The 17,468-nt window shown below is 38.0% G+C and overlaps 2 protein-coding genes across 6 annotated transcripts; one reads left to right on the top strand and one right to left on the bottom strand.

The window, feature by feature from the left end:
- The first annotated feature begins 2,975 nt into the window (after positions 1-2,975).
- Positions 2,976-6,742, top strand: LOC148725968 (uncharacterized). 5 transcript variants are annotated; one of them, XM_088731611.1, is made up of 5 exons: positions 2,976-3,273; positions 3,426-3,588; positions 4,033-4,816; positions 5,220-5,624; positions 6,143-6,742. In XM_088731611.1, exons 3-4 carry the CDS (start codon positions 4,405-4,407, stop codon positions 5,288-5,290), a joined length of 483 nt encoding a protein of 160 aa, XP_088587737.1. In that variant the 5' UTR covers positions 2,976-3,273; positions 3,426-3,588; positions 4,033-4,404; the 3' UTR covers positions 5,291-5,624; positions 6,143-6,742. The 5 variants fall into 5 exon arrangements, with proteins under 5 accessions (XP_088587737.1, XP_088587734.1, XP_088587735.1 ...); XM_088731608.1 differs by having other exon boundaries at positions 2,980-3,273; positions 5,133-5,624; XM_088731612.1 differs by having other exon boundaries at positions 2,983-3,273; positions 5,133-5,624.
- A 7,613-nt stretch (positions 6,743-14,355) lies between these two features.
- Positions 14,356-17,336, bottom strand: LOC111345681 (high-affinity lysophosphatidic acid receptor). Its single transcript, XM_022952973.2, is given in 1 exon segment — positions 14,356-17,336. A coding segment is annotated over 1 exon segment (1,143 nt). The 5' UTR covers positions 16,755-17,336; the 3' UTR covers positions 14,356-15,611.
- Positions 17,337-17,468: the final 132 nt, after the last annotated feature.

Raw genomic sequence — 17,468 nt, 5'->3', positions numbered from 1 at the left:
CATGATTTCCACGTACGTGTGCCTATTTCAGTGGCGAATGCTCATCAAGAATGTCATTGTAAAGTGCTTCAAAAACATACGACAACATGTCATCTGGATCATCGAAAATGTCCATAATATGAAAAGGAGCGGCACTGAGACCTCCATAAATTTATCTCGATCAAAATTTTTAAGACTACGCAATGCGACTTTTCTTGACCTTAGTCGCGTTGATGTAACTCGCATAATAGTGTAAACCAGCCAGTGATCGCTGATTTGTGTATCTACGACACCAGTTTGAAGAAATCTTCTTTTGCTGTTAGTCAGTATCAAATCGATAAGCGTTTCCATAGATTTTGTTACTCGTGTGGATTGCGCAACCAAGTTTTTAAGATGATGAACATCCAGTAAGTCCATGAGACGTATGGTGGAAAGGCGAAATATCCTACTACGCGGAATGCCTTGTTGCAGAAGACAAAAGTCTCACAAAAGAAATAGGAAAAGAATTTGAAATTAACAGGCAAAATTAAAAGGAGCATAGTTTAATAATTATTGGAGCTTATTAGAGGATTGATTCATAGAGGAACAGTGAGTTTCTCAATCTGTGGGATGCGGCAGGTTTCCTGTTTCGAGACAAATCTTCTGCATGCAACACTACCTTCTAGCATCATGATATAAAAATTATGCTGTATCCGTAGCTACATGCAGTCTTAAACTGCCTATTTTTCAGTTCTTGCTGTGACAAAGGATGATAAAATAAATTTCACAGTGGTATCTCCGGCGCGTAGTTGAAACCAAGACTTTTCCTTTGATCCGCGCATTGCGAAAACTCCTGAAGGAAAATTTTATGTGAGATTTGGAGCTTGCGGACAAGGAGTAACACGAGTCAAACTGGTCTGGGGGCCGAATAACTCCTCTCCGTGAAGTTCGCATTTTGTCTTTGCTGTCTTTTTTACTTTTTCCCATATTATCGTCATTTTTTATTTTCTTATTTCCTTTTTTTGCACCGATGCACGTTTGCACCAAGATGTTTAAAGATTGACTTGGATAAAAGGTACTGTGCATAATATCTAAGGGACTAGGGTGTAGGAAAAATCTGGTGTAACATTTGTAACCGTTGTATAAATACGTTATTTATCGAGCGGGAGGTTCGTATTGGAAAAAAATGTGCTCGAAGTCTTGAGTTGAGCACAGTTTTAATTTTTTGCATACGGACCAACTCAGACCCAAAGACAGTAGACTACACTTAAAGACCGGTCATTTATTAGAGGGGGGTGGGCTGGTGCATTTTAATTTTCCTTTACATAATTTCCCGTGGGCCTGTTCTTGCTACTGCATAACATAATGTGGCCCCCTTTCGAGTGTGTACATGAAATAAGATGGCCCGCCCTCAACCAAAGAAACAGTTTTAATACAACTTAAATAAAGCTCACCGAACTTGTATTTAAAGCAAATAGCGAAAATGAGAGAAAGGCACACTGAGAAGAGAAAAGCTAGACGAGAAGAAGAGAATTCTGGTTTAATCTCCAAACTACTGTCTGATGGTGAGATTCCAGTTAAGGAAGTCAGTGTGGCTGCTCTAATATCCTTAAGTGGGACGCAAGTTTACTGGCTAAAGCAAATGATGGAAAGAGGGCTTATAAGTCATCAAGCTTGTACACTAATTAAAGAGTACTTGCCCTTTATCAGCTCTTCAAACGGTGAATCAGAGCTAGGACAGTGATGCTAAGTAATACTGAGAAATCACTTAGGGGCCTAGTCTCCCTCGCAGCCGTTATTTTTGGATGTCACGTAACGCTCCCCAAAAAGAACGGCTGCTGACAACCGAACTACATTCCTTTCTCTGAATTGGCCAATCACAGCTCGGGTTCCATTTTCAGGAACCTTTTCGCACCAGACTCACCTTTGGAGACTCGTCCAATCAGATATCGTTTTCTATCGCGATCCTCATGTGGAAAACACAAGACAAATGGCGGTGCTTGAAGGAGCTTTTCGCAAAGCGTCGTCAAAGTTCAAAATTTTCGAGCTTAAAGCTCACCAGAAGCTTGCAATTAAAAGTTTTAGTCGAGAAAGAAGATGTTTTTGTTAAGTTGCCTACAGGATCCGGGAAATCGTTAATATATCAAACACTCCCGCTCGTGTTTGACCATGTTACCGATGAAAGTGGTCATATTATTGTTATTGTTGTTGCGTTGTACCAACGTGCGGAAACACTCGATAATTCGGGCCGATTTCCTGTACCGGTGATAAGAAGCCACGAACATAACTAATCGGGTACGCTCCAGCTAGCAGCGGACTGGCAAATGAAAAAGTACAAGTAGTGTTGGAGACGTTGGCCGAGCTAAATTGCAGTGTTCTCGAAGCTTCGCCCGGTTTGTTGACGGCAAACACGCGCTTTTTTCCTCCTGATCTCCATCTGTAGGTCGAAACAAGCGTTTAGCCCTTGGCCTAGATTGAAAGGCATCTTGTATTTCCTTTTGATTATTGATGTAATTTACTGTTTCTTAAATATTCTGACTTTTATAATCTGTAGTAACCTCTTGAAATAGTGCGAATAAAGAGTTTCAGTTCAGTTTTTAGCTTCTTCTACTTTCTCAGTTGCTCGCTGAAATTTTAACAACCGCTCAAACAATCTAGCGTTCGTGTCGTTGACGTGGCAGTTGACGTCTACGTTAAGCTTAGATTCTATGATTTCAACGAAATTGTGAGAAGTTTTCCCAAAAATATATACTCTATCTTTACCAGGGCACAACGATGAACATGAGAAACATTTCGAGCTCTCATTCACAAATTTCTTCAGTGTTTCTCCCAACATCTACATTTTCGCGTGAAACCTTACGTCATTCAAATTTTCTGGTATGTGATTGGTCTGTTCAATAGACCGCGACCAAACCGCAAGGACAATGAGAAAGGAATGTAGTTCGGTCGTCAGCAGCCGTTCTTTTGGGGGAGCGTTGCGTGACATCTCAAAAAAAAGGCTGCGAGGGAGACTATTAGGGGCCCGAACCACCCCCTAAATGTTTAATCAGAATTTGGGAAAAAAATTTCAAGATGGCGGTAAACAAGCGCGCAAAGGCCTCTGGGTGTGCTGGCCGTTTCAAGGGGGGCTGAAAAAAGTCAGTTTTCCGGGGCCTGGTACAAAATACAGCTTACAGGCGGGCATTTTCAACTTGTTCGGCTCACAAGCTTTGCAATGGTCTGTCTTGAAGCCATATTGGTGGTAGTAGCGGCGAACAATTAGAGGATGATTGGAGGAGAAAATATCGAACTTGACGTTCCTAAAGAGTCCCCACGGTGAGTTTTTCCTTTGCAGTTTTCTTTGTTTGTCGAAGTTCATTTGAAAATCGAAAACCATACGATTTTAGTTTGACATCCCCTCGATTTGTCTGTATATTTATTCCCGCGCTTTGTCCTCGTTTAACTGAGAAAAACCAATGCTCTTTTAGGGCACATTCAAAGAAACGCTTCCCATTGGGACTGTACAGTCACCTTAGAAAGGAGCGAATGCGTAACGAATTGCAAAAGAAATTGGATGGTGATGAGAAGATTAAAGCAATGGAGGCTCAACTTCACCGTACAGAAGAGCGAATTCGTCATAAGAAACGGAAGGTAGTGAGCTTAATTACTGAGGTAGCTAGATGTATGTTTAAAATCCAGCTAGTGTCAGGATTTAATGCATGGAAACTAAGTAGTAAGTTATATTTATTTAGTACTCACTGGCCTCACTTTCTTTCTCATTTATCTACTTCTAATTAATTAATCATGTACTCTATATATGCATAAACACAGTATAACTGTATTGAATTAAATTTACTTTCCAATTTTACCATTTATTTTATTTGTAGGTCTTATTTAATGTTATATAATTAAAAATATGTTATGGGTGAGAGAAGAAAGCCCTAAGTGATTTCTGATAAACTGTGTAATTCTCCTTTCAAGTTGCCCTTGGTACAGTGCATTTCCATGTGAACAAAAGGAAAATTTTACATTACATCAAAAGTCAGTTAAAGCTTTTATTCCATGCACCCCTTTTTTAAATTTATTATCCTACAGATTGATGAGGTGACAGATCAGAGTGAATGTGAAATAGTAGAAAACAAAAAAGCAAGACTCCCTCACACAACAAGTGAGCTTCATTTGCTGTCAAGTTAGAAACTAAATCATTTGAGGGCACAGGCTATGCAAAGGAGAAGAAAAACTCTTGAATTACTGAGGCCAATTCATTGTGGGAGAAAGAAAATATCAAACCAGCCTGACAAACCTATCATGGGTGGTATGTGGACTACACTGATAAACACTGCCCCCAAACAATGCATGAAAGAATACATTACCAAGTAAAAAACCTGTACAGATTTTATAATACCACAAATTGTACAGACCAACATCCACGAGTACGAGAACAGTTTGCAAAATAAAGTGTGAAGCATGCGTGTTCTGTATGAAGGTGGGCTTCTAAGCAGAAAAAAGTACACCAGTATTCGGAACACCACAGATGTAGTAAAGGAAAGTGGAAAAAATTGTAAAAACAAGAAAACTGAATTTATGAAAAATTGTGAAATTCCCAAGATTGTGTCTTACAAGGCCTTGACAAGTTTTATTCAAAGCATTGATGCTGGTGAGATGATTGATTTGGAGACATTGGCTGCCAGATTTAATGTTGATGCATTTCCTGGAGTGTACAGGCCTCTGAAGCCATTTCTCTTACACCTGGCTGACCTGTATCTGTTTCTTGATGAGAGAGTACCTTGCCAACATTGGTTTAACGGGGAAAAGAATGTTTTGTACAGTGCTATTGGGGCAGATAGGGCTCCTTTCGGAAGGAATGATACTGTGACTGGTAGGTAATTTATATATATCTTGTTAATAAAGCATAGGGCAATAATCATATACCCACTTTGCCGTAGTATTACAGTGGGGGATCCAGACCTTACGATAAGGGGGGGTGGTCTCGAAATTTTTGTTTGGCCCTTAGAGCCATAGCCTGCGAAGCGTAGCCTCGGTTTGGTCTAAAAGTAATGGGGGGGGGGGGGGCTTGGGCCCCTCCCTGGATGTGCCACTGTATTATGTGTATGGTTATAAAAATTAGTAATAACAAGCACTCAGGAATAGTGTGAATTTTTCTCATGTTTCGATTTGTATTTAATTACTTGCAGCATACCTTGTTAGTATCCTAAACTTATTACAAAGGGTTCAAAGTTGCAATGACGATCATTTACTAATGGGTTCAAACTCTCCTGAAGACAGCCCATTAATGAAGCATTACACTGATCATTTGAGAAGAGAGATGGAAGAAGTTGAAGGACAGCAGTAAACTACTCCAAAGGGCTATCAGATTACATTCAGAATGAAGCTGATCCCCTGTGACATGAAGTGGGCATCATCAATTTCAGGTGAACTAAACAACTCTGCCAGCCACTTTTCAGCATTTGCAAATGTAAACCAGAACACCAAAACAACAATGGATGGGTCAATTGGTGGTCCTAATGACACATGGCAAGAATGGGAGTATGAGAAGAGAATTGCAACAGCCAAAAAAGTTGAAGCACTGAAAGCAAAACTTCAGGATCCCTCAGGAAAGGAAAGAAGAAAGGTCACACAACTGATTTCAAAGGAAAAGTCACGACAGGAGTTTATCCCTCCTTTGGGTAAGTTTGTCAATCTGATAAAAGCAGAGCCCTTGCAATAACACAAATAATGCGTGGCGGCGTTAGTTTACTGATCTACTAACAGTAGTTATGCAGTACACTGACAATGTCCAACTTAAATCAGCAACAAGTTTATCAGATATGCCAGATGATTCACCAGTGACAAACTTTCTGACACATGTGAGAGAAAATGCAAAGTGTGGTAGGCTGTATAATTCTTTTGTCAGATTGTTTGGGGAAAAGAGAAAGAAAGGAATTTCTTTCACCTACTGATTTACAGGGTTATAATCTAAGAACTTTTCCTGGTACTTTAATGCTTTAATCCAGGATTAGCCCTGTCAATTATTCCAAGACTTTCACCAGACTCAGTTCAAAACCTCCATGCTTTGGCATTTATTGGTCTAATACTTAGGGATGCAGCATCCCTCTATTCAAGAGTAGACATTGCAAAGAAACGAGTAGATGAGTTAAAAACCTTGTGCCATGATTATTTCAAAGCTAATATGTTGTTTCTGAAGGGTGTGAACTCGACTGTTTGGACCCTGGGGTATGCCATACTACACCACACCACACCAAGAGGTTATTTAAAGAACTAGGGCATGGCCTTGGACTAAATTCAGTGCAAGGCCATGAGGCCAAGCATGTAAAGTTGGCAATGTACATTAAGAATACATGCAATCTGAAGAAGTCCAGGTGGCCAACTGTATTCAGACAGGAGTATGTGTCTTTGATTTGGCTGAAGAATCCCTATAGTGGATCCCTATAGTGTGTCCTATAAGCAGGGGTAAGGAAAGAGGAGTGAATCTTACATTCCAAAGAGTGTGAGAGAGAATGACGCGAGGTTCTGTCAATGTGGTCTGTTAGAGCACAACAACACTGGTTGCAATAATTATCTTCACCAGTTCAGTCACAAATCATATCAGGGAAAGTGTGGCTCCTGGAAAGATCGTCCAAAGAGCAGTAGATGTACAGCATTTGTAATGCTGACTACCAAAATTTCAGTCAAGATAAAGTTTTCTTCAAGATGGAAAATACAATATCATTTGTATTGTCATCCAGCTTGCATTCTCAGATTAAAACATGATCATTTCTCATCTAAACTGTGAATTTATGTTTTGTTCAAAGTTATTGTTCCCTGTGGGAGGGAGGGGGGTTCTTAGTTCACAAATTTGAAAGAATCAGTAATTAAAAATAATTTATACAGTATACTGAGCATGATAGATAAAAAGAAACATGTTGGCATGTGATGGTTATATTAAGTAGCTGCATATAAAGTGTTTTGCTTTGAAGGGTTTCTTTTTTAAATCATCAATGTAATGGAAATGGTGCTTTTTACCCTATGTGATTTTAGTGGGCATAAAGTTCAGTAATATTGAAAAAATGCTGTTGCAGATTTTTTCACATTGCTTGGTTTGAAAAATAAGGGAACTGCTGCTTTAGCCCAGCATGCTATGATATTTTAAGGGCGGCCCCATGAAAGATAGTGGGCATAAACTTGAATAATCAGCCTGGTCATAGTATCTATCAATGAAACCAAGCAGCAAATTCAACAAAAACTCTAATCATAACAGACTCAAACAGCAACATTTGATATCAACAACTAAACTATTACATAAAAGTATCAGCTTTGCTGTACAGTGTATAACTCTGCACTTTGAAAGAGTGCATTAAGGTATTCAGACAGTATAAATCTGGGTTATAGTATATGTGAAACATTTTGGTTTACAAGCCCAAAATTCAAGTTACAGAAATGTGAAACATTTTCCCTGCTTTAGCAACACTGCTTGACACCTACTTATATCTTATACTATTGAAATGTTGCTGCAAATTATTTTTATATTGCTAGGTTTGAAAAACAAGGGAACCGCTGCTTTTGTCCAGCTTGCTGTGATATTTTAAAGGCGGCCCCATGAAATATAGTGGGCATAAACTTGAGTAATCAGCCTGGTCTTAGGATCTGTCATTAAAATCAAGCAGCAAATTCAACAAAAAGTCTGATCCTAAGAGACTAAACCAGCAACATTTGATATCAACAACTAAACTATTACATGTAAGTATCAGTTTTGCTGTACAGTTTATAACTCTCCACTTTGCAAGAGCTCATCAAGGTATTCAGACAGTATAAATCTGGCTTGTAGTATATGTGAAACATTTTTGGTTGACAAGCCCAGAATTCAAGTAACAGAAATGTGAAAATGTGAAATATTTTCACTCCTTTAGGGACACTGCTTGACACCTACTTATTTCTTAATATACTATTAAAATGTTGCAGCATATTATTTTTACATTGCTCGGTTTGAAAAACAAGGGAACCGCTGCTTTTGCCCAGCTTGCTGTGATATTTTAAGGGTGGCCCCATGAAACATAGTGGGCATAAACTTGAATAATCAGCCTGGTCTTAGCATTTGTCATTGAAACCAAGTAGCAAATTCAACAACAACTCTGATCCTAACAGACTAAAACAGCAACATTTGATATCAAACATTAAACTATTACATAAAAGTATCAGTTTTGCTGTACACTGTATAACTCTACACTTTAAAAGATCTCATCAAGGTATTGAGACAGTATAAATCTGACTTATAGTATATGTGAAACATTTTTGGTTTACACGCCCAGAATTCAAGTTACAGAAATGTGAAACGTTTTCCCTGCTTTAGTGACACTGCTTGAGACCTACTTATATCTTATATTATTGAAATGGTGCTGCATATTATTTTTACATTGCTGGGTTTGAAAAACAAGGGAACCGTTGCTTTTGCCCAGCTTGCTGTGATATTTTAAGGGCAGCCCCATGAAAGATAGTGAGCATAAACTTGAATAATCAGCCTGGTCTTAGCATCTGTCATTGAAACCAAGCAGCAAATTCAACAAAAAGTCTCATCCTAAGAGACTAAAACCGCAACATTTGATATCAACAACTAAACTATTACATAGAAGCATCAGTTTCGCCGTACAGTGTGTAACTGCACTTTGAAAGAGCTCAATAAGGTATTTAGACAGTATAACTCTGACTTATAGTATATGTGAAACATTTTTGGTTTACACCCCCAGAATTCAAGTTACAGAAATGTGAAACATTTTCCCTGCTTTAGTGACACTGCTTGACACCTACTTATATCTTATACTACTGAAATGTTGCTGCATGTTATATTTACATTGCTGGGTGTAAAAAACAAGGCAACCACTGCTTTTGCCCAGCTTGCTGTGATATTTTAAGGGCAGCCCTATGAAAGATAGTGTTCATAAACTTGAATAATCAGCCTGGTCTTAGCATATGTCATTGAAACCAAACAGGAAATTCATCAACAAGTCTGATACTAACAGACTAAAACAGCAACATTTGATATCAACTGGTAAACTATTACATAAAAGTATCAGTTTTGCTGTACAGTGTATAACTCTGCACTTTGAAAGAGCTCATCAAGGTATTCAGACAGTATAAATCTGGGTTGTAGTATAATTATGTGAAACATTAAATCTTTTGGTTTACAAGCCCAGAATTGAAGACACTGCTTGACACCTACTTATATCTTAATATACTATTGAAATGTTGCTGCATATTATTTTTACATTGCTGGGTTTGAAAAACAAGGGAACCCTGCTTCTGCCCAGCTTACTGTGATATTTTAAGGGCGGCCCCATGAAACATAGTGGGTATAAACTTGAATAATCACCCTGGTCTTAGCATCTGTCATTGAAACCAAGCAGCAAATTCAACAAAAAGTCTGATCCTAACAGACTAAACCAGCAACATTTGATATCAACAACTAAACTATTACATAAAAGTATCAGTTTTGCTGTACAGTGTATAACTCTGCACTTTGAAAGAGCTCATTAAGGTATTCAGACAGTATAAATCTGGGTTATAGTATATGTGAAACATTTTTGGTTTAGAAGCCCAGAATTCAAGTTACAGAAATGTGAAACATGTTCCCTGCTTTAGCGACACTGCTTGACACCTACTTATATCTTGTACTATTGAAATGTTTCTGCATATTATTTTTATATTGCTGGGTTTGAAAAACAAGGGCACCACTGCTTTTGCCCAGCTTGCTGTGATATTTTAAGGGCGGCCCCATGAAAGATAGTGGGCATAAACTTGAATAATCACCCTGGTCTTGGCATCTGTCATTGAAACCAAGCAGCTAATTCAACAAAAAGTCTGATCCCAACGGACTAAAACAGCAATATTATTTTGATATCAACAACTAAACTATTACATAAAAGTATCATTTTTGCCGTACAGTGTATAACTCTGCACTTTGAAAGAGCTCATCAAGGTATTGAGACAGTATAAATCTGGGTTGTAGTATATGTAAAACATGTTTGGTTTACAAGCCCAGAATTCAAGTTACCATCTTGCACCCGTGATCACCAAAATTTTCAACTATGGCCCTTATTAAGTGCCAACACTTTTGGCTTGAGCGACTAGACCGAGATGCAGCTTTTGTAAGAGCCTTCTCATTCGATTTCAGTAAGGCCTTTGATTCAGTCTCCCATTGCATTCTATTCAGCAAGCTGGTGTCGTATGACATCAATCCATACATTAAGAACTGGATAATAAGCTTCCTGTGTGATCGCCGACAGAGAGTAGTGGTTGATGGGGTGGTTACCACTTTTCTCAACGTTAATAGAGGGGTTCCCCAGGGAACTGTGCTGGGACCCTTACTTTTCTCTATCATGGTCAATGATATTAAACCGGTCAGCCCCCAAACCCTACTGATCAATTATGCTGATGACATTACAGCAAGTGTGCCTGTCACAACTGGCCCTAATCTTACAGATTTATCACATTATGAAGTAGAAAATATCAAACCTTAGGGGGATAAAAACCTGATGACACTAAACATGAAGAAAACCTTTGAGATGGTTGTTAAAGGTAAAACCACAATGCCCCTTCCAGAGCCCGTGGACGGAATAACCAGAAAAAAGTGAACTAAACCTGCTAGGAGTTACAGTAAATGAAGATCCATGTAACTGGGATGTTCAATTTGAAAACATGCTGAGCAAAGCAACTTCTAGACTGTACATCCTCAGAGTCTGTAAATACTATGGCTTTTCACTACAAGAACTTACACTGCTGTTTGACAGTCTAATTATGTCACTTTTCACTTACGCAATTGAGGTGTGGGCTCCTGCCCACTACAGTAAATATCTCTCTCATATTGATAAGTTCTGTACGCGAGCTTTACGTTATGGTTACACCAGCAAATACACTCCCATAATGGATGTAATTAAAATGAAAGACAGGCTTCTTTGGGACGAGATAACCTCTGACAGCGCAAATCCATTACATGAACTTTTACCAGCTCAGAGAGCTAGGAGCCTCAGGAAAAGAGGACATAATTACAGCCTGCCTCTAGTTAGAACTGAACATTTTAAACATTGCTTTTTAAATAGATGTCTTTTCGAATTTGTGTAGCCACTTAGTCTTGTATATACATAATGAATTGATATATGTAGGAAATTGTAAGTCCAGACGTTTTGTCTCAGGTCATGTTTCTTTTATTTTTTCCAAGTCAATAAAGATCTTATCTAACCTCTGGAACCTCATAAAATCCAAGTTAAACTTCATACTTTTCTTAGGTTTTTGTTTTCAAAAAATCAACTCTGTCCTAGTCCTTTTAAATTCCAATCTTTTCTTGTAGAAGGAGCATTGAGATTTTCTGGAACTAAACTTGAAAGTAAATGTTTATGAACTTAATGGTGTGGGATACCATACTGGTTCCAGTACTCATGACAAAAATACACAGATAAGACATCAGTGTTCTTGTGGTATTTCAGTACCAGGAGTTTTTCTACACTGATAACCACCTCACACCTCTCTAACTCGTCAGAGATTCCTAAAACCCTTTTCAGAAGCTTGGTACGGGACACGATAACACAGTCTACGTTCATTTCGTTAAAAATGAAAACTGCCTTCCTCGTATCTGTAATGGAAACTTTGATGTAGGCTGGCGTTTCATCAAACCGGTGACCAAAATTGTTACTTTGAATGATGTGACGTAAGGTCACTTCAAATACCTCAAGTGGGACATCCATTGTAAAATCGCCCCTCCGTGGCGTCGCTAGACTTGGTCGCAGCCTTCTGATGATCTTGTCATGAATTTTCCTTAACATTCGAAGCACCATTCCTTGGCTCGGCAGGAGCTGATGTATTTCTCAATCTATGCTTCGTGACACATTGGACGCGTACTTTTCTTCTAAAGTGTTGACAGCTACCTCAAGTTGGGAATAAAAACTCCAAATTTACCTTATCCGTTTGAGACGTATATCGCCCCATATTCCGGCGCAAAAATCTGTTTATTTCCCTCGAAGAGGGATTCTCTTTAAGAAAACCTTCCGCCATCTTGAATTTTACCAAAGCCCACAAAAAAGAAAATCTCCCATGATATATCGCGCGCCTCTGAGCAAACATTTAGGGGGTGGTTGGCCCCTACGTGAATACATGAGGTTTTTTAACAATGTGAAAGGACTGCTATATACATCATGTTATGTTGATTTGTTATGCCATCATTTTGATAATAAATCATATTTGACTTGTTGTTGATTCCTTCAGTGTTGTTTGCTTTTTGTGGAACGGAAATTGAAATGCACAGAAATACATGGCCCTTTAGAAATGGTTGCACAATTTTATGTAGCCCCCCCATTTTCAAGTGCACAAAAAGGTATGACCCCCATCTCATTTGCACCAGCCCACCCCACCTCCCATCTAATAACTGACCGGTTCTCTACACATGCTGGGAAGCCCTCGTTTTTACCGGCAAAATCGTAACCGCGGTTGTTTAACGTGGAGGGTAATATCGTTTACTTCAATCTGATGTTTCAAATTTTGTTCACAAACAGGAAAGCTAAAGCTGTAGTTAATGAGACTTACGAATTAAATCTTCATGGCAACTCTGAGAAAAATTAAGTCTGAGTCAATTGTTTTGCAGTCGACAAAGTTTCTTCTTCAAAAATACAATATTGTCATTTGCGGATCTTCCATCGACTATTCCCCATAGATTGCATCCTCAGTAAAAAATGATCTTCGGCACAGTTCAGCATAGAGAGGTCTTCCTGAAGACAAAGAAAAAAAGCAGAGTTTTAATGTGTCACTGAAATCATTCATCGTCTAAAGTGACAAATTTAGATATTTTGAATTTTAATAATGTGTACTATGACGGCTGTTGGCCAAATGGCATTTAGCTGTAAGTTATAAATAGAAAACTGTGTTGATTTTTATAAAGAGATAATGCACAAATAGACCTCTTATGCAAAAAGGAAGTTGTAACCAAAATACATAATTTCACAACTTTAACAGTGAGATTTTTAATGAAAACCACAACTGAACAACTTGGTAATTTTAGTACCAAGCTAACTCCAACACCTTGACCTTTCATTGTGTTTCAGTTAATTTTTTGCATCCTGTGTAATGGCTTAGGGACAAAATGATTACTTAATGTGCATAATGTCTTTTGCAATTTAGTGCCTTTTAAATAACCTAGTATATTATATATTGTTAAAAACTAGATCATTGGATAATGCAATTCAAGACTTTTAATTGGCTTAGCCATTATGGTATATCAGCCAATATACCATAATCTACAAATATGGCAAGTTTACATGTCAGCTTAACTTTAAAAGGGAGCTAAAAGTTTAATGAAATTGAATAATTTAATTTAATGTTTTTAATAAAACAATTATTCCACTCGCGCTTGTTGGATATGAGATGATTGTAGCCAACTCAGCACTACGCGCCTCGTTGGCTATCTATCATCTCATATTCAGCGCGCAGTCATGGAATAATTGTTAAACATTCACTCTTTAAGTATATTATATAACATTCATCTTAAATGTCAAATGGTAGAAATAATCGTTCCCCTTTTTTCATAATTATTTTCTTTTTTGCCAAATTATTGCTGAACAACTGTGGAGGTAATTTTTTTCATCTAAGAAAATATGGTTCTGTTTGAAGCAAGTGTACCATTTCTTCACAACAGTGCAAATGCATTGGACTTACAGCACCTGCAATACTAAGCATGAATTATTTTCTTTCTCTTAGGGGTAGAACAGTAATCATCCTTTTAAATTTGAAGCCTTTTATGAGGTCCTCTGTCAATATGGCAAATGGGTAAATGTATAGTCCTTCTATGACCAAAATATTCATAAATGTTATTGAGAATGAGGTAAGCTCCATAGAATTTGATTTTAGGTGGAAACAAACAGTGATCATTAGGTGAATGAACTAATTTTAGAAAGCAGTATGGCACTTTCTGGTTTTTCCCCCTCCCCCTATGTTTTCTTTCAAGGTGGGGGTTTCAAAATTTTGAAAATTATACAGTAAAACCATCATCTCAAGAAGCAAGATAATTTGACTGGTAAGGGTGCCAGACCCTGCTTTGCTATTCTTTAAATTTTGACTTTAAAATATGGCTGGTTCAGTAACCAGGACTTTTAAGAAACAGGTCCCAGGGCACAGATCCAGAGTTCTAATTTCTAACCAACAAACCACATGCACTCCCTTTTTAACTTGGCAATTTTGCTAACCTAGACTGATTTCCTTTTCCTTGTCAAACATTAATTCTAAACTTGACTTTTCAAGCAACCTTATTACTCAAACCAGTTTTGTTTTCCTTTAACAGGTTGGATTCCTCTATGATATCTAATCCCTTTCAAGTTAAAACAAATATAAATTTCATTTTTTTTTTGCACCAGTTTCAGCTTGCAATGAAAGCATCAACAACTGTTCTTGCACTGTATTCCCTGACTTTATTAATACTTTTAATTCTGAATTATTATTTATAATTTCCAACTCTATTTATTTGAAATCTACTTCATTGCAATATAGCTACTATAATTCAGTGGACTTTGCTAAAAGAGAAATGATTTTGACCCCTAAACCACAAAATGAATCTGGACAAACTGACATACAAGGCCTCTCAAGGACCTAATTAAGCTTCAAACATGACTCTGTGTAGAACCCTAAGTAGTGGAAAACAACTTCAACATGTTGCGATAAATATGTCTGATTCACTGATGTAAGGGGCATTCTCACAGGACAGTGGCTGTTCACATTTTGGGAATGTAGCAGTTGTAAAATATTCTTAGGGAAGTCTGTAAATGCCAGTTTCTTAAATATTTTAAATAATTTTTATAACTTAACCACATTGTGTAAACTGCTATTGGGCAATTGTCATACTCTTGGAAATAATTAAAACTGAGTAACCGATGTGTTATTCTCACATGGATACAAAAGGTTCAGAGACAGTAAGATTTGAAAAACTCAAGAAGACATCAGAAATGTTTGGTTCTTCTGCTTGTAAGAAACACAGAGCTCTTCCTTGTCCTTAGAAGCCTCATTTGGCCATTTCAATCCCAGGGGTGACCAATAAGTAATTTCTCTGTATGGTATCTGCAGTACATTGATCAGCAGAACGGTGATGAGAAGACAAAATGAATCAGGAAATATCGCATGATTGATCTAAAACCAAATCCTCAAAGGTAAACAGTGAGAAGCATGTAGCACAGAGTAAGGAAAACTGATATTAATGTAATTAAGTGACATGTTTTTGGATCCAATTTGACTCTGCATTCTAACTTAAGGTCTTGAGTACAGAATTATAAATAATACATTATCCACATGCAGTCCTGAAGATTCATCTGTCTCAAACACTAGCTGCAATAGTTGTGGAAGCTTTAAGACTATGCTGAAATTGCAGGCAATTGAAACTCACAAATGAAACTAAATGGCAGGTTAAACAGAACTTAAATGCAGTAAATATCTCATTAAGAGTGTTATTTGTATGATGTTTTAAATTTACAACCACATTAACTTACAATAATTAATCTTTATAAATATATTTTTCAGGTATTGACACTCGACCAGCCTTTATCTATTGTTCACAGTTTGTGGCATGTGCAAGAAAAGTATAAAAATTTAAGTATCACTGTTAGTCTTCCTAAAATATCTTAAACAAAACTTTGTGGCGTAGCTCGGTGCTGTTAGAGCACTGATGTTGCAAATTTTTTGTCCACCTCATAAACCACATGTGGTCGTATGCGCCTCATTGTTCGTCCTGGTAGACAGTGTGGAACGTGGCACCAAGAAGGCATGATATCCAAGCAAGCTTCTCGGAATTTACTGATGCGAATGTAATAAATTATGGGCTTCAGGGTAGAGTTTAAGTAGGCTATTAATACAACCACAAGATCGGCTGTGTAAGACAATGACTTTTCATATCCTTCAAAAAGCAAATGAAAGCGGATCATAGTGAAAGGAAAACCGCAGATCACGAACAGAATAAACAGGATTAATATGGTGGTGAAAGCCCTTGTCTTGAAACTGTAGTCGATGTTCATCTTGCCTGGTCGGTGCATTTTCGTCATCACTCCACCAGGTACGGGTGGGTGATTTTGAATGCGAGTTGAGTTCCTTCGAACGGTTCTTAAAATAGACCCGAAGCAATATGTCATTACAAGTAGCGGAATTGAAAATGTTGCAATAAAAAAGAAAAGACCGTATGATAAATCAACGGCGTTTCGGCTGGGCCATTCCAGCGAGCACTGAATTTGACCCACCTCATAACCATATTTACCCCAGCCGAATACAGGAGGCAAAACTACCACAAAAGCCAAAATCCAAGAGATCACGATGTACATTTTCGCCTTTCGAGGGGTGAGAGTGTCTTTGCGTTGAACAATTATCATGAAACGGTCCACTGATATAGTTATCAATACGAATGTTCCTTCTGTCACCAAGAAGCTAAACAAAAAGGCATTTATTTCACAAAATATATCGCCAAAAAGCCACCTCTGAGCGATCAAGGTTACGATAGTAAAAGGCATACACAGCGATGCTGTGAGCACATCGGCCATCGCTAATGTCGCCAATAAGATGTTTATGGCTGATCGCATAGCAGGTTTTTGATAAACGATGTAGCAAACGATCGAATTTCCCAATATACTGACCAAACACATCAAAATAAACAGCAAACCAAAAGCTACCACACATGCTGTTGAAAATGGCATGACACTCGACGAGACTCGACTTAAACTTGAGGAACTGGTTGCACTCGGGTGTCCACTTCCACTCGTTAACTACACATTACTGCTCGCGTTGGGTATATTTTCTGTGTTGTTCAACATTACCTGTCAGCGGCAGGTTTTCTGTTTTAACGGCAGTAATCTCTTAGGTTCCCACTCGATAAAAAAAATCGCCGCTTTGGCAGCGTAGAGATTCGTGTGAGAATACGGACCACACAGGTTACTATCTGAGCTCGGCGTTCAATATCTCGATGGAAAGTCAAATTAAAAATACCAGATCGTTGGTCCTTTGTAACTTGATGTTTGTCTTTTCCGCTTATTTAACCACTGTCAATGGAAGCTAAGTTCCAAACTTGTACCGCGTAATTCTGATATCATTTCAAATAAAACCATGGCTACAGTCCGCAATTTAAAGATCTCCCGTTTAAATCAGGAGACAGCAGATGTTCAGTTGTATCCTCGGAGGATCACCGCTGTCGCCAACGGAAAAATGAACGTTCAGTGTCCTTCCATCTTATGAGCGAAATTCTACCTCGTCAAAGCTTCTGAGTGCAGTGCAGCTTTTTCTTGACGTGTTTCCATTCAAACGAAAGTAACTAAATTGAATTTCGTGCACATGTACGTACGGTTACAATATTCACGTCCTTCTTGAAAGCGATTGGAACCTTTACATAACTTTGAGCCCGCAAAAGTACAGCGGCAGCATGGAAATTTATTTTCTTATTATGTAACGTGTAATTAATCTGTAACTTCTTGATGCAAGGTAAAACTGAATTTAACTGAGTCTTTTTCAGCTGTACAGCAGCTTTTCCCTAC

This window comes from Stylophora pistillata, chromosome 8 (genome assembly GCF_964205215.1).
Source record: "Stylophora pistillata chromosome 8, jaStyPist1.2, whole genome shotgun sequence".
NCBI lineage: Eukaryota > Metazoa > Cnidaria > Anthozoa > Scleractinia > Pocilloporidae > Stylophora > Stylophora pistillata.
The sequence above is the reverse complement of the archived record's forward strand: the minus strand, read 5'-3'. Positions and strand labels throughout refer to the sequence as shown.

Excerpts from the sequence above, each read along its gene's own strand:
- LOC148725968 (XM_088731608.1), top strand. The coding sequence starts at position 4,405 with ATGCGTGTTCTGTATGAAGGTGGGCTTCTAAGCAGAAAAAAGTACACC. Across the intron at positions 4,817-5,132 it reads AAGGAATGATACTGTGACTG|CATACCTTGTTAGTATCCTA; the intron begins GTAGGTAATTTA and ends AATTACTTGCAG.